Raw genomic sequence first — 22,596 nt, 5'->3', positions numbered from 1 at the left:
TCTTATTGATTTATTGATTGCTTTCAGATTCTGGGCACAAATAAAAAATTGGCATCGCATATGACGACTGTTGAGAATAGCTTTCACAAGTGAATTTTTGCGGCTGTTCTTAAAGGCGTTAGATCCCAAACAATCATCTAGAATTACATTATTGACAACCCCATTCGGATATCTTGGCTTGTTTGGTAAGTCCTTGGGATTCTTGAAATCATTGATAAATAACATCTGCAGATCTTCGGGATCCATTGATTCAATCTTTGATAAAGGCGTTTTCTGAAACTTCAGATAAGCCTTTTTATATTTTAAATATTTCTCTGTCTCTTCTGCTTCTCTTTTAATATCCTCTAAAACCTCATCTAACTTTTCTTCTGTAAATTCATTTATTATATCATCATCGTCTAAGCTATTTAAGACAGTAAAAACAGGGTTCGCATCATATGTCGGACTAAATAGAATAGTTCTAATTGCTACCTTATCGCCAGTCTCTGGATCAATATAACCGAACTTCTCAAAGTTGCTTATCATCTTGGTTACTGCGTAAGTCTTCCCTGAGCCTCTCATGCCCACAGCAAGACATACACAATAAGGCCTCGGTAGATTTGGGTCAGTCTGAGGGTATATAAGTTTTTTGAAGGGTTTCGGCTTATTGTCTAGATATTTAATTTGTATTGTCTCGATATCCGCCATTTACTAGATAATTACAAAAAATTAGCATGGCCGAATAGGTTCATGGCTGACAGCCTAAGCCTTTCACGCTCTAGCTGTTGCCTTAAGCTATTGTCGCTCTCTGTTTTTATCTGTGATCGGATTGATGGCGTGGGTTGTGGTTGTGGTGTGCTCTGTAGATTTCTATAATCTGCTTTCAATCTGTTATATTTCTCTTTGTAATATTTGGCATCTTTTATTATAAAGTCTTGAGGCAATGCCTTTTTTTGCTGTTCTATCTTTTGATCAACTAATTGATCGATTTCTTTTGCTTGCTCTAATACCTCCTTATGCTTCAATTGTTTATTTAATCTTGATTTTGGGTTTGCCTCGGCCAATTGTGCTTTTTTCTGTTTTGCCAATTCTCTACATTTGGCTAAATGCTCGAGTTGTTCTTTTGTCATCACTCTTTTTTTTGCTTGTTTTGGTGGTTCAGGTTCAGGTTCATGTTCAATGTGTTCTTCAACCTCATCAATAGATGAAGCTTCAATATCGACATTTTGCGCTTGCTTGCTATTTCTACCCATTTTATAGAAATAACAGATAAAAATAATCTATAAAAATCTGTATTATCTGCCATACCTTAAAGGCTTAATAGAACTAGGAGAAACTAATTTATTGCCGACTTGAATCGGTTTATCCTGTGCTGTTCTAAGAGGTGAGAAGTTGAGGTCATCGTGGGGGTCGTAAGGAGCCCTTAAAACTTCAGGGCAATATTTATCAAGCCAGAAAAATTTCTGGATGGCTGGATTGATATTATTTATTTCCATTGGCAAAGATTTCTTGAATTTCTGCGGTCTCTCAATTTTGCGCGCAACATTAGCATTCTTATCATTAACAGAATGATGAGCTATATGATGCTCAAACATTCTAAGACTTCCATTCGGGGCATACTTTGCGTCAATCATCTTTTAATAATTGATGTATAAAAAAATAATAGAATGATAAATAATTTAATTGGTTGCAGCTTGTTGATTATTGATGAAATCTTGATGCTTCTTGGATTTTATATGCATAGGCATATTGTATTTCAACAATTCAATGCCACATTGACATTTAATTTTTTCTTTTCTTTTTTGCAATATATGATCTTCATTGTTTATACAATATTCTTTGACATTTTTTAATATTTTTTCTTTGTTTTTTTGATAATATTCTCTATCTCTTTCTTTGATTTTATCTTTGTTGTTCTCTCTATACTGCTTATTTTTTTCTCGTAATTTTTCTTTGTTCTCCTCTCTCCATTGTTTATTTTTTGCTTTGTTGTCTTCTCTATATTGTTTATCGTCTCTACCAGCTATCATCTTGTTCAATGTTGCAATTTCTCTTATTACTTCACCCTCTCTTTTTCGTAGCTGCTCCTTATTATCACAGGGAAATTCTTCATATAATTCAATGTACCAATTATCTATGTCTTGTGTTTCTCTCATTTTTTGGTAAAGAATCATATTATAACTATTGTCAATCTCATTATTGAAACGTCTTTTATGCTGTGTAAATCTATAAGATAAAGCATTGACAGTAGAGCCGACATATATCAAATTATCATCATTACGATATCTTATTGTGTATATCTTGCCTTTGCTATAATCAATAGGCATATTGACTTATACAAAATAAAAATAATGGAATCATTTTTTTGTGTTTTTTTGTGTTTTTCTTGCAATTTATAATTGCCTATAATTAACACGAGAACACAGCTAAAACGTCTCAGAATATAGGAAGGACCTGTCTGCCTGATGATACCTTGAGCACTGCGTCCATTGACGTAAACACAACGGGGGTCCCACTCTGCGCCGCGTCAGCTGTTCTGTTATTTGTCACATGCAGAGCCAATTGAATCGATGTGCTGGCACTATCAAACCCAGAGATAAGATATTGCGAATCATTATGATTAAAATGAGACAATGCAAAAGCCCCAACAAAAAAGTCCCTTTCATAGTGTGAAATATCCTTGATAGCGCTATGAATTCCCTTATCATTAGATAGAAGGTTGAAACTTTTTAATGTCTCTTGATAGACTTGAGGAAGAGTCAAAGGATATGATGGGATAAGCTGAGAATTTACCTCAAGCTGCGCGCACCCTGAATAAGTGCCAGTCAAAGAGCCCAAACCTAAGCCCGATCTTCTAAAATATTGGGAAGAATTATATAAAGGGGCGTAATTCATAGCTAAAAACGTCTCATAATTTGCTAATTTTCGAGGAACTGATACCGTATCATTTAGATATGTGTTGATATCAGCGGCAGCATTTGCTGTAAGGGCTGCAGCTGTTGCGTTATTCGCTAGCTGCAAAGGCGCGATTGTGTTGTAGTTTGATGCTCTATAAGTCCAAATGACTTTATTGAGTGATTGTGTGCTCTCTGTAAATCTCATAATGTTTGTCTTTGAATTCGTCAAAGCGTTGCCGATATGGCATCTAAAATTATTATATGGGATATTCATAGACCCACCGCTTGAAAGCATAGCATCAAACAGACTGTAATAGTCGGGGCTTTTCCAATCAATGCGGTTAATATACGCATACAGATTTGAAATCTCGTATGTTACTGCTGCAGTCCCAACATTGCGCCATAAAACATTGTCAGGTGCAAGCCTCATTCTGATTTCAAAACTGCCAAATAGGTTTGTATCAATGATCGAGGGTCTGCAACTTCCAAGAAATCCGACCCAATCCTTGATGCAGTAGGTATTCTTTGCATAATTAAGGGTTGCCTGATTGGCTGTAGCCACAGCAGCATTTGCGTGGAATGACTGACGAATGACATTGCCGGCATCATCTACTAAGACCCTTAAAGATGGATCAGCATTTGTACTCACTGCTTGCTTGCTTTCCTGCTCACCGCTTCCGTACATGTCCTTATAGATGTTATAAAGCAGATTGTAATTGTCGATGTGCTGGATGTTCACACCATTAACATATATATCTAGGGTTTGAATCAATGATGCGATATGTTTAGGAAAGCCGCAAGGCTCAGTATTAGCATTAGTTTTCGTTTCAGCTTGAAAGAACAATTGAAATGTCCTAAGATCAACAACAGAGGCAGGAGGCAGAGTGATAATCAATTCATCGCCTGCTGCTAGGGTTTGCTGCCCAGTGCTTGGAACGATGCGCACTGGCTGAGTATAATAATTTTGTAAAACATTAAAACTACTATCAAAATTTGAAGGGAAGTGAGTTCCTTTCATCATTCGGCTTTCACCTTCTGCACCTTCCATTTTACTTTTTATTTATTGTGAGATAATAATTTTTCACCTAAGATATCGATATATTATTGTTATCGATGTTTATTGTCCTTTCTGTTTCTATGAATAAAATCGGTGTGCCGATAAAATCAGCTTCATTCTGTGTTCCTGCAGGGACACCGAAGGCCTGAGATTCAAACATGATCTTTGCATTCCTTCCATTTGTATTATATCCAGATTTAACAATACCGTCCTTTGTTTTAATATGATCTTCAAGGGACATCACAGCGCTGAAAAAATCATTTTGAAACTCATAAACATCATTCCATAATGTTTTTCTGATATTAAATGCGTGCTTTGTTTCTCTCTCGATCTCTATCAAATCCATCGGGTTATTATTAATAGGTATATCATCAATATAAAAAGATACATTCTTGATTCCCTTGCCCTGTCGTTTAAAATATATAGAATTGCCTAAGCGAGTCGTTGCATCCTCTCTTATCAATCTTTGATATTCTACGCCAAAATGATTTGTTAAATTTGATTGAAAGGCTGCCGTTTCTGTCTCTCTTGTATTCCTTAGAAATGTAGCAATCAATTTTTTAATACATTCGGCTTTGACATTCATTGTTAGTTTTTGGTTCTTATCAACTGTCAATTTTTGGCCCTTTCTAGAGACATAATCGGTAAAGATCAAATTGTTATTCAAAATGTTAGGGGCACCCTCGAAATCTAGCTTATGGATGTTTGCCTTTACATTTGATATTGTGTAAGATGGAGCCCCTCCATCGATTACCTGCGTGTCTCCTGCTGCTCTTCTTTGTGTTCCTGCTGTCGTATGTTGGAACATAATATAAGCAGGCGCCAACTCGATTTCAATTGATAAATCGATATTGTGGGTATTGATATATTTTAAATCTCTAAAAAATCCTATCCATTCCGTGATGCCGAATCTCTCTTTATATGCTTCTGTTGGTTGGGCTGCATACTGGAACCAACCTGAACTTAATGTATTCCCTATATTACGCGTTGATCTGCTATATGCAACATTAAAACTTGTATCATATTGATATCCGTCAATAGAAATTACTTTAAATTCAGGAGATTGGTTATCAACGGCATTATTGTTCAATGTTTCGTGCTCGATATCATATATAATATTGTATATAGTGTTGAATTCATCGATATTTGAAATTTCGTTATTATTGATAAAGACTCGTAAAGATTGAATAATTGACTGCGTATGCTTAGGAAAATGATAATTTAATGAATAGAACACGCCTCCATTTGATACCAATCGATAGAATGAGGTTTCACCATCGAAGAATATATTGAATGATGATAGATCCAATAATCCCTTTGGGAATTTGATTTTTATTGTATCGCTCGGTTTGTATGATCTGCTTATTTCCTCAGGAAAGAACGAAACGATGGTTTTTCTGAAATCCTTGATTTCATTTATATCTACATTTAAAGCATTCGGTAGAGACATTTATTAATATGTTGATATAATAAAAAAATGGCTCACCAAAGCCTTAACGTCTTAATATCGTCAAAGAATAGACAAATCAATGAAGAGATTTCAAATGTGAATTATGCTTTGACAAATGGCTTAATTAAATGTCGAAGTGATGAATATTTGACAGTATCTTTGAAAAACTTCTCTATGATAAAAAGCTTTTTCGCTGTTATTCCTAGTGTCAATAATGCATTTAAGATAACATTTGTGAGCCCAGATGAACAAACAACAAATCATAATTTCTATTTATCAGAGGGATTCTATAGCATAGATAATTTGATTAGAGATTTAAATGACATTGTGCAAAACAATATCTATATAGCAGAGGCACAGATTACATTTTCATACAATGAGAAAAGAAATTCAATCATTGTCAAAAAGAATATATCTGATGAATTCGGCAGATATTATTTTACATCTGTAAGTTGTGGCATTCTGGTTGGCTGTGATGACAATATACAATATGAGATATTAGAATTGGGCCAAGAATTGCCTTCATTTGTGAATCTATCAGGTCATAGCAATTTGATTATAGAGATTAGCGGCGATGTCAATCTTGAGGCATCTTCAATCAATAATATCATATATAATGATTTCAAGAGCTCGCAGGTATTAGGCATAATCAATTTAAATGATATACCATTTTATAGCCTTATTGATGCAAGCAATTGTAATGAATATAAGATATCAAATAAGGCAATCAATAACATCAAGATAAGGATCATAAATGAGAATGGGCAAGAATTCAAGAGATTGTCAAATTATGTCATTAATCTAGAATTTAAGACGTATTCATTGACAAACAAGACAACGATTTTAAAAGCAATCAATAGGCTTGAGATGTATTTAAGCCGATTATTTGTCTTAATAGGCAATTATATATCTCTTAATGAGTAAAGGATGCCGCGGGGTGTTTCATTTGATGGCTCATGCAATCGACCACCAACATATAACAAAAAAGAATATCCGAAATATCTTGAAGCTAAGATAAAGGAGGTAAAAAATATAATTATATCGCATGGTTAATGAAAAAATAGAATATTATAGCATTCATACACAGCATCAAATAGATGCGTTAAATCATAGCATCAATTTTATTATTAGCAATGGGCAATATGTTGCAGCTGATGGAAGAATTGAGCATTTTAATTTTTCATCTAATCTTAGAATAAATGGTGATGGTCAATGAAGATTTGCAAAGGTGTGTCTCATCTATATCATTATGGGACAAATACAAGGAGATGTCAAAAATCATGTCTATTCTTTGCAACAATGTGGGTTCATATTATAATTTTTGGAAGCAATTGCTGCAAGTTCCTCTGATCATTACATCATCAGCGATGGCTATTCTCAATAGCAACATTGACAGCAAGGAAATGAAGATTATAAATATTGTATTCAATGCCTTAACTGCTATCTTAATATCATTAAATAATCAATTAAAGTTTAACGAGAAGGCTAGTCAATTCTTCATATTAGGAATGAAGTTTAGCAAACTTGAACATAGCATTGAGACAACAATGAATCTCAATGACATGAATAATGAAAAATTAAACAGTTTTATTGTTGCCTATGATAATCTTATGGAGAACACGGATAACATACCTGATTATTGTAAGCAACAGATGAAAAAGAAGATTTCAAATTATACATATATTCCCTATATTCTCAATGGTGACAGTAATCACAATAGCAATGCTAATATCGTTATTAACGATGCTTAACGATCTAAGTGCCGAAGGGCCTCTTTATACCCTCCTATACAATATCTATCACGAATAAAGGCGGGGTATGTCTTGAAATTTAATTTGCTTTTCAAATCTTTCATTTCTTCATCATTGAATTCGAGGATATCAAATTTTTTATATTCAATGGCTTTATCAATTAAGAAGTCTTCAAGCCAATCACAATACTGACATCCTATCTTTGTGATGATGGCATATCCATTTTGGGGGAGTCGATCCATTTTACAATTTAGTAAGGTTAAATTTATTTAGATAAGATTTATAAGATTCATTTAAGCTTTTATGATTCCATAGAATCCATCGGCTCAAGCTTCCCGCTGTGTCTGGTACATTCCAATTTTCACTTGATTGATGGCGGCTTATATAATTAGCCTTGCGACTATCATCTTTATGCTTGGTATAATCTGAATAGCCAATAGCGCCGAAATGTATAGTTTTTATTCTTTGCTTATCCTTGTTATAAAATTCCATCTTGTATTTCTTGCCTTTAACATCGCTTCTAGATAGCTTAACATGTTTATAGGACATTGCTTTTATTTGAGGTTAAATTTTAAATTGTGAAAAAATTGATGAAATTTAATAAAAAGTGATATAAGTAATAAAATATATGTATAAGTAAACAAAATGTTTGATCTGTTTGAGTTGCCGCATGATATCCAAGAGAGGATATTTGAAAAAAATTATAACATTGATAAGGTCATGGATAACATCGATATAGCAATAGCTATGATGGAGTTTAAGCTAAATTTCTTTCTTGAAAATATTGATATCTTCATAGAGATGAAAGATATATTTAAAAATAATTCAAGTCATGCAGAGCTACATAATAAGATGATTAAATATATTGATGAACTTGATTATGTGGCCTATAAATACGAAATTATATCCGATGATTACATCGGTAATCTGTTTAATAGCATGGATGAAATAGATGAATTCAATGAGTGCTTTGATTGATGCAAGAATATAAATTTATTATTAATTTTTTTAGTTTAGATGGAGAATGTGGAGGGTTTGGAGGGTTTAGGTCCTTAATTACTTATCAAGCGTTGGGTATTGGTTGAGAGAACTTGTGAAAAAAACCCTCCACACCCTCCACACCCTCCACTCAAACGACCATATTTATACAGATAAATAATATATATACTGTATAATAGTAATCTTTTTTAAAGTGGAGGGTTTAGTGGAGGGTTTATAGGATGGTTAATTTTTACATGCAAACCCTCCACTCTTTAGGAGTTTGCAGATAAAAATTTAAAAAATTATATGTATATAATAATTGTTTAGAATATAGGAACAACAATAGCGTCATCGTCCCAAAACTTCTTTTGAATTAACCACTCTTTAACTTCTTTGAAGTTAATTGAATATTTATTGAATTTGTTTTCTTCTTTTTTCTCTAGGCCTTTAATAGACTTTAATTTGAGAGAAAATGCGGTCTGTTTCATAGTTGCCTGCTCATTTCTTGTTTTTGTGCAGTATTTGCAATATTCAGAATATAAGTTGCTTGCTTGTATTATTTCCTCATCATCTTTATCATCTTTATCATCCTTATCATCCTTATCATCCTCATCATCCGAATCATCAAATTTCGTTTGATTTAACATTATTTTATTTGCAAAGAATCGCGCCCAAGTTGGGATGTTTTGCTTTCTCATATCTTCGTATGCCTCCCCGTTGGGCCTTTGGTTTTGAAATTCAGCGGTGCTTTTTGGAATATCAGGGAGATTTTTAAGATATTTAAACATGGCAGCGCCCCAATCTGGCTGTTTCATAGTATTAGTGAATTTATCAAAATACTTAACATTACCGATCATTTCTTCGGATACATTAAAGACGCAGAATCGTCTGTCTGTTGCTGATATGGTCAAAGGGTTATCGTTGTTTGTTGTACACACGAAACTCGCTAAATTATCGATTTCAATCGTATTCATGCCTTTTAAGTCGAGACGGCTTGTATTATTAGTGATCATATCCCTAAATTGTCCGGCATTTTTATGAAATGTTGTCCCTTTAATTTCTTCGAGTTGTACCAGCAATGAATTATGCAAGCCGTTGCTAAATCTGCCGAATAAGTCATTTTCAGCATCACGGGTTACCTTATAGTAATTCTTGCCAATTACTTTTTTACCGAAGAAATCAAAGGGTGAGGATTTACCGGATCCTTCGCCTTCACTCTTGAAAACGAGAACAACCCCCGATTTATTGGTTGGGTTTTGAATTATATTAGCTAGCCATTTCATGCAATAAATTCGTCCTTCTTTGCCAATAAGCATATCAAAATGATCTAAATATGGTTGTACAAGCTCCATCATACGATCATCATCAACCTCAGGGAATTTTTCGGCTTCATATCCTTCAAACGTGTTGAAGATTTCAGGAGGAACTGTTTTTGTTGGGTCAAATCTTACGGCTTCATATACTCGTTTATCTTCGTCATCTAGCCATTCTTTTATAAAGCTAACTCTTGCAATCATAGGATTGCCGTTTTCATCGAGCACTGGTTTGCCTTTCTTATCGGTCACGATTTTATTAAATTTGATATCATTGTTTGCCTCTCGTATTTTTTTACTATCCAAAATAATATAAGAATTTTTGCCATATTCTTTACGATAAATATTTGGGGGATATCTGACCTTGAAGGTGTCTTCTTCAAAGGCTTTTTTCATTGCTGAATACGTATTCAAATCTTTGAGATTAAGTTTTTTCTTAGTTTGGTTTGTCTTGAATATTTTATTATATTGATCTTCATTCTCTTGTTTTGCGTAAAAGTGCAGTGTCCCAATATTAATATCCTTATAGTTTTTGACAGAATTCCATATCTTACCAAATGAACGAGCGTCATATTTATCAGATTTAGACGACCATTCATCAGCGAGATCATAAACCTCATCTTTATCAGATCCTAGATGATTAGCAACAGCCGCAAGAACTCTTATCCATTGATCATAGTTGCAATCGGGAGAGATAAGACCAAGCAGATTTTTAACCTGTTCGAAATCTTCTTCACTTGACTCGTAAGATAAAGCATCTTCTGACGTTGTAGAAACTGAATCACTCGGCCCTTTTGCTGGTTTGTTGTTGCCTTCGGCAAGCGCTCTACGAGCAGCTTTGCTGGAAGCGTCTGATGCATATAATGCTTTATCATTTAAAGGTTGGCTGTCAATCATTTGTTTTAAATTATCTGGGATAAAATCAAACAATGCTTTTGAGATGGGTTTTAACTCATTTTCTTCAAGAATGCTATAAAATCCATCATCACGGAGTGTCCCCGCACCAATGACGCATTTTGTATCATTGAGGATATCAATATAACCAAGAAAGCCAATTTTATTTTTCAAATATGGACAATATAAGAAATAGTGATGTTCGCCTTTTGGTGTTGAGACTTGAAAGGTTTCAGCAGATTGCACCAAGTTTTCAAATTCTTCATTCCTGTTCTCAGCCTTAACAATATCAAGATCGATGACCGTGATATTATTGATCTTTCCAGTAAGAACAGCATAAAGAACGCCTTTATTGTCGTTTATTTTGTCATCGATTAATTTATGCCAGATCTTGAATGTCTCTTTGTTGTGTATTTTTGTATCGTTCCAGCCAGCAGCAAGGACATATGTTTTTTTAATGATCATGTCAGATTCAAATTCCTTGTTGTCCTTATCATTGGGATCTTTTGGATAGAGGGGGACACATTTGAAACCTAAATCTTCCCTGATATGCTTATAGTCTTGAATAGCACCTTGAATATCATAAGTTGCAGAAGGCAAGCGAAAAGTCATCCTTTTACTTATAGGTGAGATTTTTTTTTTACTTATATTCATTTTTTTACTTTATATCATTTTTTCTTGATTTTTAGCATTTTTTTTGCAATTTATTTTTGTTACTATTATAACAGTAAAAAAATAAAAAAAGACTGCATCACTGCATTAATTAGATGATTGATTCTCTCTTTCTGCCTTCTTCCTATAATAATATTCAAGCGACCTTTGTTTGATCATGTTTCGGTATTCCTCGTCATTTAAATATTTATTGTTTCTAAATTCTGCAATCCTCTTGCATTCTTTGTCGTGAAATTCTTTATCATTGTTGAATCTCTTCTTGTAATAGCGAGCCTGTGCCTTGGCGGTCATAGTTGGTATGTTTCAACTTTATATATAAGTGAGAAAGTTTATTTTACTTATATATATTAAAAATAATCAAATCATTTTTATATAAATTAGATTATCCGGCTCTTCCATATATTATTTTCTTTGTATAGTTGATATGTTGCCATGCTTGCGGCTGTAGGCTTGGCATTGCCACCGGTTGAAATGATATCATTCAATCGTTTAATTATTTTAGTTGCAGTTATCCGCTGCTTATTATCTTCGTATTGCTGTTTTTTCTTTTCTAATATATCAGATTTATTATTGTTATAATATTTCTTTTGCCTTGCTCTCTCGCTAATTCTAGGATCTTTTATAGGTGGTTTCATTGGTTGCCTTATCGTTGGCGAAGCCAAGCGCAGCGTTGGTTGTACTGACTCGATAGGTTGGATCTCATCGGTTGGTTCTTGTTTGATCCTGATTGTTTCAGCGGCCGCAGGTTGGGGGTCAGTGAATCCCTTTTCTTGTTTGATCTGGATCATCTCATTTTTGGACAATGATTTTTTATATGTTGCTTGTTGTTGCATCACACTATTGCGCATCTTCAAGGCTACATCTTGTAAAATCTTATTTGGTGTGTTGTTCTGATAAAGATATGTCACGAAACTACTGCGAAACATATTGACATTCAATTGATGCTTATCAAACATATATTTTAAATAGGTTGGCATATTTGCCTTTGCTGGTTTATTTCTATCTTTGATTTGTGTTATGAAATATTCACGTGGATATAGGGCGTAGCTCTCACGAATGAAATCACTTAATTTAAAAGCATATGGTGAGAGATTCTCGCTTATCTTTGCTTTGGTATTGATCATATAGCCGACAAAGTACCTTATAGATCCGTGCTTTTTCTTGTCCTTATTGAATACATATTCACATAGCTTCGATTTGTCGTTTGGCAAATAAATATAATCTGTGTTGTTATTAAGATTGTTCAATGTGCTTGTGAATTTACAATCTGACAATTCAAGCCTTACCGGTGGCGTGTATAAATACGCTTGCAAAATTAAGGCATACATGTGCAGTTTATAAGTCTCTTGATGATCTTTACCTTTGTTTTTGAGTGATTCTCTAAATTGTTTATTCATTTCTTCAACAAGGTCAAGCAATGCACCATAAGGAATAAATTTTAATTCTTCATATTTGTTCAATTGGTTTTTTCCCTCTTGATCTTTTACAACTGCATAATCGAAATCGGTCGCAAGCATCACAAGTTTTTTGTGCAATTCATTATCTGGACCAAATGCAATTTTCAACAATCTAGCAAAATCATATATATCATTCCTAATTGTTGCGACTGATTGACCCTTATTGAATCTAATAATCAACATCTGATTTAAAATCTTTCTGTGGTTCTCTATAATCCATTTAAGATCTTGTAAATCTTGCGGCACATCAGGAACATTTTTCTTAATAAAATTAATCATTGATGCCGGTCCTTTGTCTGATTTGACAGGCCCAATATTAGCATATTTATTTTGTTTCAAATCTTCCAATGTAGGCACAACATTATATTTTATCTTCTTATATTGTTCAGGTGTATAATCTAGCTTATATATTCCATTAGTCCAAGCGTTGGGGCCGTTGACATATGAATTAATACTTTCAACCATAGCCTCGAATTTATCCCATAGTGTAAAGGCTTTAGTTGCATCCGTGAATTGATTGAAATCAAGCAATTTTAATGAGTTTTCATAAGCTTGAGAGGTGGCATCATTCATAAGCTTAAGCTCCTTGTAAAATCCAACATCACGCGGCGCCTTGTTGATGGTCTTTGCTTGTGCAGGCTTGGGCTGTGCTTGCTTTGGTTGATTTTGCTTTGGTTGCTTTGGTTGCTTTGGTTGCTTCTTGGGCTTTTGTGCCTTTGGGGCTTTAAAGTTGTCTGGCTTGAACTTCTGAACTGGTTGGGGGTTTCTTTTTTGGCGATTCATCCTTTATAATATATATAGATAATTATTTTTCTTATGTAGTTTTATGTTTCCTTACATAAAAAACAAAAATTAAGATTTGATCATTTTTATAGACCAAGGTCTATGTCTCTATTTCCATTATAAGCGCGTATTTCATATTGACCTAGTTTTAATGTATGGTTCCATGTTGTTTCATGTTTTTCGATTTGTTCTTGTGTTGGTTTTTTGTTCCATGTTCTAGAGCATACAGGGCATTTATAAATAGTTTTTCCTTTGTGAGTCTCAACTATTAAATCATGTGGTTTCAAATTATTGTATTTCATGCTTAATGTCCCTCTGTTTGGTAGTGCAGTATATTTATATTGTGTGTGTGGTTGTATGCTTGATCTATTTGGTTTTACATCTTGAGCGCTTTTATATTGTTGGTGTGGTTGTGATTTTTTTTTAATATCGTCCATTATCTGCTTAACTTCGTCATATTCTTTTGATCCTTTCTTGACAATGCACCACGTGCCAGAATGACCTTTATTGAACTCTTTAAGCGCTTGAATCCATGTGTTGCCTTTTCTAGTACTCATTTATAATAAAGAAAGATAGGTTTTTGGGGCGGATGGAGAGTGTGGAAGGTTGGAGGGTTTGTTAGGTCAATTACTAATAGGCCAAGATCGATCAACTGAGAAGAACTTCTTGAAAAAACCCTCCTAATAGATAATAGATAATAGATAATGGATAATAGATAATAGATAATAGATAATAGATAATAGATAATAGATAATAGATAATAGATAATAGAAAAAAAATAACATTGAATTAGTAAGGAATATTTATAAAAATAAAAAATGCCAATAGAGAGAGGGGAGTGTGGAAGGTTGGAGGGTTTGTTAGGTCAATTACTAATAGGCCAAGATCGATCAACTGAGAAGAACTTCTTGAAAAAACCTTCCACACCCTCCACACCCTCCACCTCTAACGTCTATATATACAGATAAATAATAAATATATATATGATTCTGGTAATGATTTATGAAGTGGAGGGTTTAGTGGAGGGTTTATGATTTATTGAAAAACCCTCCACTCTTCAAAGATTGGCAGGGTTTTGCAAAGGTTTGTAAAAACAACGTGTTTAATATTTTACCCCCTCACCCCACATAGATTTTTTTATTACTTATATGATCCTTGAAGGATTCATAATTTTCATTAATATTATGTTTGCTCTGGCACACTCCGTGTGTGCGCTCGTTTGTTTTTGGTTATTTTGTGTGATAATCCGCACCAATGCGCAGCTATTATTTCAATTGCATAAAATATAATAGGGATTAGGTAAGGAAAATAAAGAGGAATAAATGAATTATTTGGGTGTTCGTAAAAATCATTGAAATTTTAAATTGATTTATAAAAGTTTGTCTCCTCACGTTTCCAATGTATTTACTTAGCTAGGAAGGTTCTTGGCCTTTTCCCACGACTCTGCGGCACTCCATTGTGGTGAAGCCACCAGCTAAGAATATCAGCAGCGTTCAGAGACAGGCAATCACAGAACAGCAAGTCTCACCCCCCAAAAGTCCATTACAACAGCCTTGCATTGATAATCTGCCGCCCTCGTAGTGTTTGACCTTGAAGACAAACGCCCAATTGTAGCACAGTGCTGTTTGAGCAAGTTGAGAACCGGTCTTCGAACCAAGATAGTCATCCTTTTTCAGCTGCAAATACATTCAATGCGAGTGAAACGGACCTAATAACTTCTCAATGGAGTCTCTTCCTTCAAAACCATCCTGAATCTAATTTACAGCTAGTCACACTTTGCGCTACTAGTCACCCAAGCGTAATATCATAATGTCATGAAGAAATATAGCACCTTATCCTCTGTATTACTTATTGCTACCTGTCTTGTCAATCACGATAATCTTACTAACATGTACAACACTGAAACTAACTCTGACACTCGGAATCTGATTTACCACCTGCTCCGGACTGTTGTCAAGTAACGCAGTCACGCAGCCATGTACTGCCTATGTGCGCGATCACTTTCCCACCATAATACTCTTGTCATTTGATCACCGTGACATGCATATCACGACCTTCTCCTCCTCCTATCTTCCGTCTACTTCACCTACCATTCCTTCGTCATTTCCTGCCATTTTTTCCTTTAGATGATCTTTTACGGCTCCACCCCCACCCCCTGCAGACGTACCGGGTAATCGGTTTGCGGGTCCAGTACCGGTACTGAAATCTCTCGAACCTCAAACAAGTATGGAGTAGGTGGGGTGGTCCTAGCGGAAGTTTGTGGCAGGAGGGCGGGAAACATGCGGAACGAAAAATTCGAGGACGGAGAACGATGGACACAGAAGAAGAGGAGCAGAGGCGAAGCGAGCAAGTGGAAGGATATGAGATGGATGAGAATGCAGTGACATCGATTCAGTGAATATTGTTTCTGGCCCTGATCAGGATAAGGCTGGCAGGAACTGAAAATGCTTGGAAGTATCCGAGCAGAAGCTCTAATGAAGAAGATGCAGATGGGTCAGCTAAAATCTAACGATCTTGCATCGATTGTCAGCGATGTCCTCAACCTGCTTGATTCAGACTTCGTCATAGAAGAGAAGCAAAGAGTGGATTTAGAAGAAAGTCTTGGTCTGTGCCTATGCGGACTTGCTGCGTTTCGGAGGCTCGATCTCCTTGATTCAAGATCACTATCTGTATCTTTGTCGCATTTTTCAGGTTATCTCTGGAAATGCAAGTCTCAGTGAGATTGATCGATGTATAGATGCGTCGAAACGCAACGATGCTACACGCATATCTGCTCTTCATCACTTCTTCAAGTCATGTGTATCCAAGTATGCACCGTCGTCCCCAAGCTTGCCTCATTCCGGGACGTCGATGAACCATAGTATACTGCCTGAAAGCTGCATTGCAGACTCAACCACGAAGGATGTGAACAGCGGCCTTTTTGAGCACGCTTTCTCAGGTGCAAAGCATATCAGACCAAGTGCAAGACCGTTGCTTTGCAGGCCGGAGGTTCTACTCTGCTCACTCGGAGCATGCCGAAGCTGCCAGGGATATCTATTTGGCCATGTGAGGTGAAGCTTGTTTTGATGTCATATGACGACGGCCCGTTGGTGACTGTGACTGTCTCCAGTGACATTACATGCGGATCATGTTCTCAGGTAAATTTGTTTTGAATTCACGGAGGCAAGGATCTACGTGGGGATGACTTCGTGTTTGTTTGACTGACAGAATGGAAACAATCTCTGTGGAATATCAGATACAACGAAGCTAAAATCCAGAGTTCTGTCATCTTTCTCGTCGCCTTCGAGCAGCTTCTACAAGGCATCCAATCCTATAAACCATACCCAACGAGTTTTTCGATCTGCTTCACCTTGGACAGAGCAAGACCAAGATTTCAGCGTGATGGAGTCCATCAAGTCCACTTCTCCGTTTCAAGATGTCGCAGACGGAGAAATGGAGATAGAATCAATACATGATCGCATCAGTCCAAAGGTAGGACCAAACGTTTTTGAAATCACAACTAGAAGAAATCAATTTGGTGCGGGATCCAAAACGTCAAGCAGCATTCACAATCATGGGATAGAAAACATGCCGCTTCAAACTCCTTCGGAAAAATTGAAGAAACATGATGTCAGGAATTTTAGTGCCTTCTCAGCAAGTCCAGATTCATCGAAAGGTTCCAGCTCAGAATTTGATTACGATTCACCTGAAGTTTTGAGGAGAGCTTCGAGTGATGAATTTGAAAAACCGCAGAGATCATCCATGAACTTCATTGCAAAATCATCACAAGCTTACGACCTTGCACTCAAAATACAGGTGAACATAATATTTTTGAAGGTGTGTCAATAACTTGTGCCTCAGCAAAATTTTTCTTCTACACCACAGATCCAATCAGAAATTATCACATTATTCCAGCGCTTCAACCAAAAGTCTCTGCCAGTGACAGATGCTCGGAATGAACTTAGGTTGATCCTCCGAGATGATAAATACAAAATCGTTCTGGATGAAATCCTGGAATTTCTCCCTGAAGGAAATGGAAAAGACAGTGCCCCAAGTCCACCAAGGAAGAAAAGTGTTCCACCAAGGCGAAGTGCAAGAAGGTAGCTGAATTAGAACTCGCAAGGTTTCGATACTGTAATCTATTGCAAAGGAAGAAATGGAAAAAGAAAGAGTTCTCGGAAGAAGAAGTACGAAGTCTCATTGAAGGGGTCCAAAGATTTGGATTTGGGAAATGGAAGGCAATCTTAGAGCACTACAATTTTGGTAAGTCAGACAACATTCGAATATGGATGATAGCCTCATTCTTTCTTGTGGAGGAAACCGTTCGGCAACCAGTTTGAAAGACGCTTTCCGAAATCTTGAGAGACGGAGATGGAGTAATTTCCGGCAAGAACTCAACAACATCACCCCATCTCGGCGAGGTGCGTTTGATCCTTCACCAGGATCGTCACGAAAGCTCCCTCGATAACGCAGATGGACGACACGTCAGTCACGACGAATGGGATTGAGAGATTTTCTTGCCATGTCACAGCACAACAAACAATTCATTAGGTCAATCTTGCTCAAATTTGGTAAATCACTCAGAAAAAGCTTGAGCTTAATTCTCAACACACACAAACAATGGATGCCGGCACGAAGTGATGTGGTCCCACCCCCCTCAGTGCCTCATCTGACTTGACCAATCAGCACTGGACCATCAGGTCCCTCGTGAACAATCTTGACGACGGGTCGTTTCTGTCCAGAAATCAGCTGGAGGAGATGGGCGGGCAGTGGAGAGATAAGGAAGGGGAGGGAGAAGACAGGAGGGAAAGGGAAGGGCGAAGAGGCCAGTGGCAGAGAGGTGAAGATTGAAGGAGACAAGAGTAGAGGAAAGGGGAGGGAGGAGACAGGAGGGAAAACGATGTGAGGAGAGGAGGAGGAGAGGAGAGGAGGAGGAGAGGAGGAGAGGAGAGGAGAGAAACGGGGTGGGAAAGAATTTACCTTCTTGAGGCGAGAGAAATAGATTGCGACGAGGAAGATTACTGTGATGCCTACGATACTGGAGACCGCTCCAATCTTCGAAAAGAAGTTAGCTAATGAAGAAAGAAGATTTGCCTTGAGCTCTCACGATGACGCTCTTTTGCTTCGGCCCGGTCGTATCAGCTGGCATGTATACCGGCGACCTTCTCTGCAGCACATGCGCCTTGTAAGCAACTTCCTCCCCTGGACGACCAGGTCAGTCCTCAGACCAGAAGGGAGCGGCAGGAACCTGTAGCTCTGCTGCGGACAACCACGTTCACGATGTAGACGTTGTTGTCAGAGTCGTCAAGGCCTTTGAGGTTGCGGGTCAACCGGCCGTCAGGGAGCTGAGAAGGGATCGGTAAGTGAGGGAGGCGGTAGGGAGCCTTCCAACCTGATCGAAGGCCTTGTATGTCAGCCACTCGATCACTGGATTGGCAGCTGAGATGTTCCCCGTGACTCCCACCGGCCTCCCAGTCTGGTTGAGGCCGAGAGACGTCCAGTAGGTCCTCACCTGCAGCTCTCTCAGCTCGAGCCCAGCTGGACTCTTTCTTCCCATCTCACCAGGGGGTCCTTGAGAGAGGCGTCGAAGATCCCCTTGTAGTCATTGTACGCCTCCTCCCACGTTGCGAGGTCGATGCCTTGACCCGAGTGATTCAAGGCGGCGATTTGGAAGTTCCAGCCCTGTCAGGGTTGATGTATCAGCACTGACATGTCCCGACCTCTCCTTCCCTTCCTGCCTGCCCTGCCTCTGTGTCCTCTGAATCCTCGCCTTCAGGCTCCCCTTCCCTCTATCCTTCCCTCCTCGCACTCAACATCTAGCACCCTTCATCCTCTCTCATGTCATCACAGCTGGTTCGCTCACAGATTTGAAGCCGTTGTCGTACTTCTGTCGCTCAACGCTGTATTCGGCTTCGTACTCGCTCTTCGATATCAGCCCATCGCCGTTGACTGCTCGTGTAACGGTCAAAGTCAGGCGTCAGGGTCAGCAAAGTTGGTCGTCACCGTCCAACCGGGCGAACTCTTGCCTGGTGATCACTTGGTAGATCCCGCACTTGCCCTGACTGTAGAAGGGGAGGAGCGACGAGGTCAGTGGGCCAGCACAGGAGAAGAGGAGCATACGGGCTTTCGTCACAGAAGAAGACGGAGGGTTGATCCCAGTCTATCAGCCTCGTGTACTGGTTGTAGATGCTGTCCCTTACAACCCCCCACCTGATGCCACGTCACTAGGGCAGGAACTGAAAGTCCTGAGGCGCACCTGTCGCGAATGATCTGGGTGAGGTCGACGACGTAAATCATGTACTCCAGCTCCTCGTCGGAGATCGCGTGCACTGCCTGCTGTATCTGATCCCCAGCCAGGGCCTGTCAGACGAGGAGGAGCAAGGAGACGAGGTCTTACCGCTGCAGGAGACGCTCCTCCCATGTACAGCTCAGTCACGTTCTGGAGGTCCCGCCTGCCTCGCCGCTCTCCGGCGCTCCTCTGACTCGCAGACTGCTGGAACTCAAGGAATTCTTGGGCTCCTCTCCTCATGGAATCCTCGAAACCTGAGAACTCAGTCAGCCAGCCCGTAGGCGCGGCTGTTCGATCCCCACCAGGAACGCTCTTTAGAGCCTCCAAGGCCTCATTTGTCTTCTTCAGCTCAGCCTGCAGTGTGGAGGCATCGAGGCCCTGGACGAGTTTCAGTTGAACCACCTGAATTTTGTTATGAGTGCTCTCACCCTAGCCGATCGATCGTCTTCCTCAAGAGCATTCAGCCTTCTTTGAGAGGACAACGCTGTCATGGACGAGGCCGGCTGGAGAGCCCGCGTCAGGTCGAAGAGAGGGGAGGGAGCGAGGAGGTGCTGTTTCACGTTTGCTCGGAAGATGATGTCTTCATGGGAGAGCAGATCGCTGGCCTCTTGGACCTGAAGCACAAACTCAATCACTTCGAGTCAACAACTAGTTTGCAAAAGTGACTTCGATCCCGCACTTTCCAGCACTTACAATGTCATGGTATCCCGCCTCCTTGAGAATCTTTTCCACATCCCCCCATCGCACGTGCGACCCATCAGCCTGGACCCCGTCACTTGCGTTCAGCCTCCCTTCTCCTTACCATGAGCTTCCGCAAGGCCACGTCATGCTCGCCCAGCGGCTCCTCCTCCTCGTGCATGTCCCGCAGCTGGCGGAAGTCGATGTGTCGTCGGGCTGTTGTCGAGTTTGACTTCCTGGTTGGCGGCCAGAAAGAGATTTGGTACTCCCTGGGAAGGAAATCATCTCACAAGACCGAGCGATACGTTCTCATACGCGGGGTCAGCTGAGGGCATCTTGGTGATGTCTCGACTCCACCCGACGGTCTGGAGGGAACGAGTCAAGTCCTGACAGGCCTCGCACAGTTGACTGCACGTTTGCGATTGGGTTCAACTTCTCCTTAGGAATCCTCTTCTCGTCATGAATCTTCGCCGAAAATTGCTGCCGATGAAGTGAGATGCGAGCGGCGCAGGCGTTGACTCCTACAAATTTCGCAGTCGGCATGATCAATTCTTGATACTTGCGAAGCATGCTGGAGTCATTCGGTAGGAAAAGCCTCGAAAAATCTAGAAGAGAGGACGAGTCAATACATCTACGAACAAGCGCCGATTTCTCAATATACAATCTCATCGACGTTGTTTGCCTCTGCATTGTATCCTGCATTGCTGCAAGGAGAAACCATCAGCAATTGCCCAGCAGACGCTCTGCTGACTCAACCGCAGCTTCCTTGACAGCTCCGTCATGGTGTAGTTGGAGTCAACCTTAGGGTGGAATTGAACGATCTCGATGTAGAAGTTGCGGTAACTTAAGACGCAGTCAAAGAGCAGCCTATCTCAGACGCAGCTTACGAGAGGTCGATGTCAAGAGTTTCAATGTCCCCGACCCACTCCCACTCCTGCGGAGGAGTTTGACCCGCCGCCAACATGTCATTGCGGCTTCTATGGAAGGTCATCAGAAACGCACGGGAGGAGGGGAGGGAGGAGTGAGTGAGTGAGTGAGTGAGTGAGTGATGGAGGGAGGGAGTGAGTGATGGAGGGAGAGAGGGAGGGAGGGAGGGAGGGTCATTTTTACATGGCATTTTGATATTCGTAGTGCACCGGAAAGCCATTGGAAGGGCAGCCCAACGCAGACACGAGCATGTGCGGCGTCCCGCTATATGGCTCGAGGTGAAGGAACATCTTTGCCTGCCGCACACTCACTCAGCCTCTTCGGTCGAGGGAGCGTTGGGAGGGACCTTTGTCCAGTACACGATCTCCCGCGTTACAGTGTCGTTGAGGGAGAGATAGTAGCATTTGATCTCGCTAGGAAGGATAGAAGAGGTGATGGTCTGCTCGGGCTGCAGCAAGTGAGGTGAGGTCGACGAGGGAGCAGGGACAGACAGTTACCTCAATCACTTCGGGAGTGATGGACAACACTTGGTGGGCGAGGAGGAGGAGCAGGGGAGGGATGACATGCGGTCTCATTGCAATATAGAAGCTCAGAAAGGAGGGAAAGAGGAGCAGCGGCCCTCGCTCATAGACGAAAGACTGCAAGCAAAACGGTCAGTTCTTCCTCCCCCTTTCTCTGTCTACTCCCTTATTCATCTGCTCCCAGGCTTTCCCTCCTCCCGCTCACAGCATTCATATTCCTGCCTTCTCGTCCCTTCTCTCGCCTCCTCCTCCCTCTCCTCCCGTCCTCCTCTTCCCTCTTTCCTCCCCCGCCTGCTGCCTCCATCCAGCCAAGCTCACCTCCTCTACCCTTTGACCTCTTCCTCAAGTCATCTCAAGTGCTACTAGGACCCTGTTCTAGTAGCTCGTACCCCCTTCGGTCCTAGAGGAACAAAATGGATAAAGAAATGCGTTTGAAGTGGAAAACTAAGCGAAGTCGGTCGGGCCCGGGGCCCGGCACTCAAATCACTTGACCCTGACACCCTGACACTGTCACACTGGCCAAACGGCGAGAAGAGAAAAGACAGAGAGAACCAATATGATCATTGAACTTGTGCCTACCAACGGGCTGGCCCCGCACTAGTAGTACTACTGGACCCTCGGCGCGGCCCCGGGGCCCGGCCGGCGACCGTCTGATGAGTCACTACGGTACCGTACCGTACCGTACCGTTCCGGAAGTTCTGCAACGGTATGTAACCGTGAAAGATACGTTATTTTATGTAACGGTAAAGAGGAAATGCGCGTGTTGGCGCCAAAGGATTCAACTGCGAGGTGAAGTGAAGCTGCAGATGATGATGATGATGATGATGATGATGATGATGATGATGATGATGATGATGATGATGATGATGATGATGATGATGATGATGATGATGATGATGATGATGCTGATGATGATGATGATTATGATGATGATGATTATGATGATGATGATGATGATGATGATGATG

The 22,596-nt window shown here is 39.7% G+C and overlaps 2 protein-coding genes across 2 annotated transcripts; both read right to left on the bottom strand.

The window, feature by feature from the left end:
- Positions 1-7,377: 7,377 nt before the first annotated feature.
- On the bottom strand, positions 7,378-7,683 carry GUITHDRAFT_67308 (hypothetical protein; the record flags this gene model as incomplete). Its single annotated transcript, XM_005836983.1, has 1 exon — positions 7,378-7,683. One exon carries the CDS (start codon positions 7,681-7,683, stop codon positions 7,378-7,380), a length of 306 nt encoding a protein of 101 aa, XP_005837040.1.
- Positions 7,684-17,119: 9,436 nt separating this feature from the next.
- Positions 17,120-21,682, bottom strand: GUITHDRAFT_104457 (hypothetical protein; the record flags this gene model as incomplete). The annotated part of the gene is made up of 25 exons (XM_005836982.1): positions 17,120-17,237; positions 17,621-17,729; positions 17,893-17,947; positions 18,194-18,268; positions 18,321-18,415; positions 18,462-18,558; positions 18,606-18,725; positions 18,776-18,895; positions 19,077-19,162; positions 19,217-19,275; positions 19,334-19,423; positions 19,470-19,573; positions 19,611-19,756; positions 19,805-19,880; positions 19,931-20,116; positions 20,196-20,264; positions 20,305-20,449; positions 20,496-20,545; positions 20,583-20,660; positions 20,706-20,884; positions 20,932-21,023; positions 21,068-21,157; positions 21,291-21,403; positions 21,454-21,555; positions 21,605-21,682. The coding sequence occupies 25 exons, from the start codon at positions 21,680-21,682 to the stop codon at positions 17,120-17,122; spliced, it is 2,532 nt and encodes an 843-aa protein (XP_005837039.1).
- Between the last annotated feature and the right edge of the window lie 914 nt (positions 21,683-22,596).

The sequence above is a fragment of the Guillardia theta genome, assembly GCF_000315625.1.
Source record: "Guillardia theta CCMP2712 unplaced genomic scaffold GUITHscaffold_16, whole genome shotgun sequence".
NCBI classification, from domain to species: domain Eukaryota; class Cryptophyceae; order Pyrenomonadales; family Geminigeraceae; genus Guillardia; species Guillardia theta.
The sequence above is the reverse complement of the archived record's forward strand: the minus strand, read 5'-3'. Positions and strand labels throughout refer to the sequence as shown.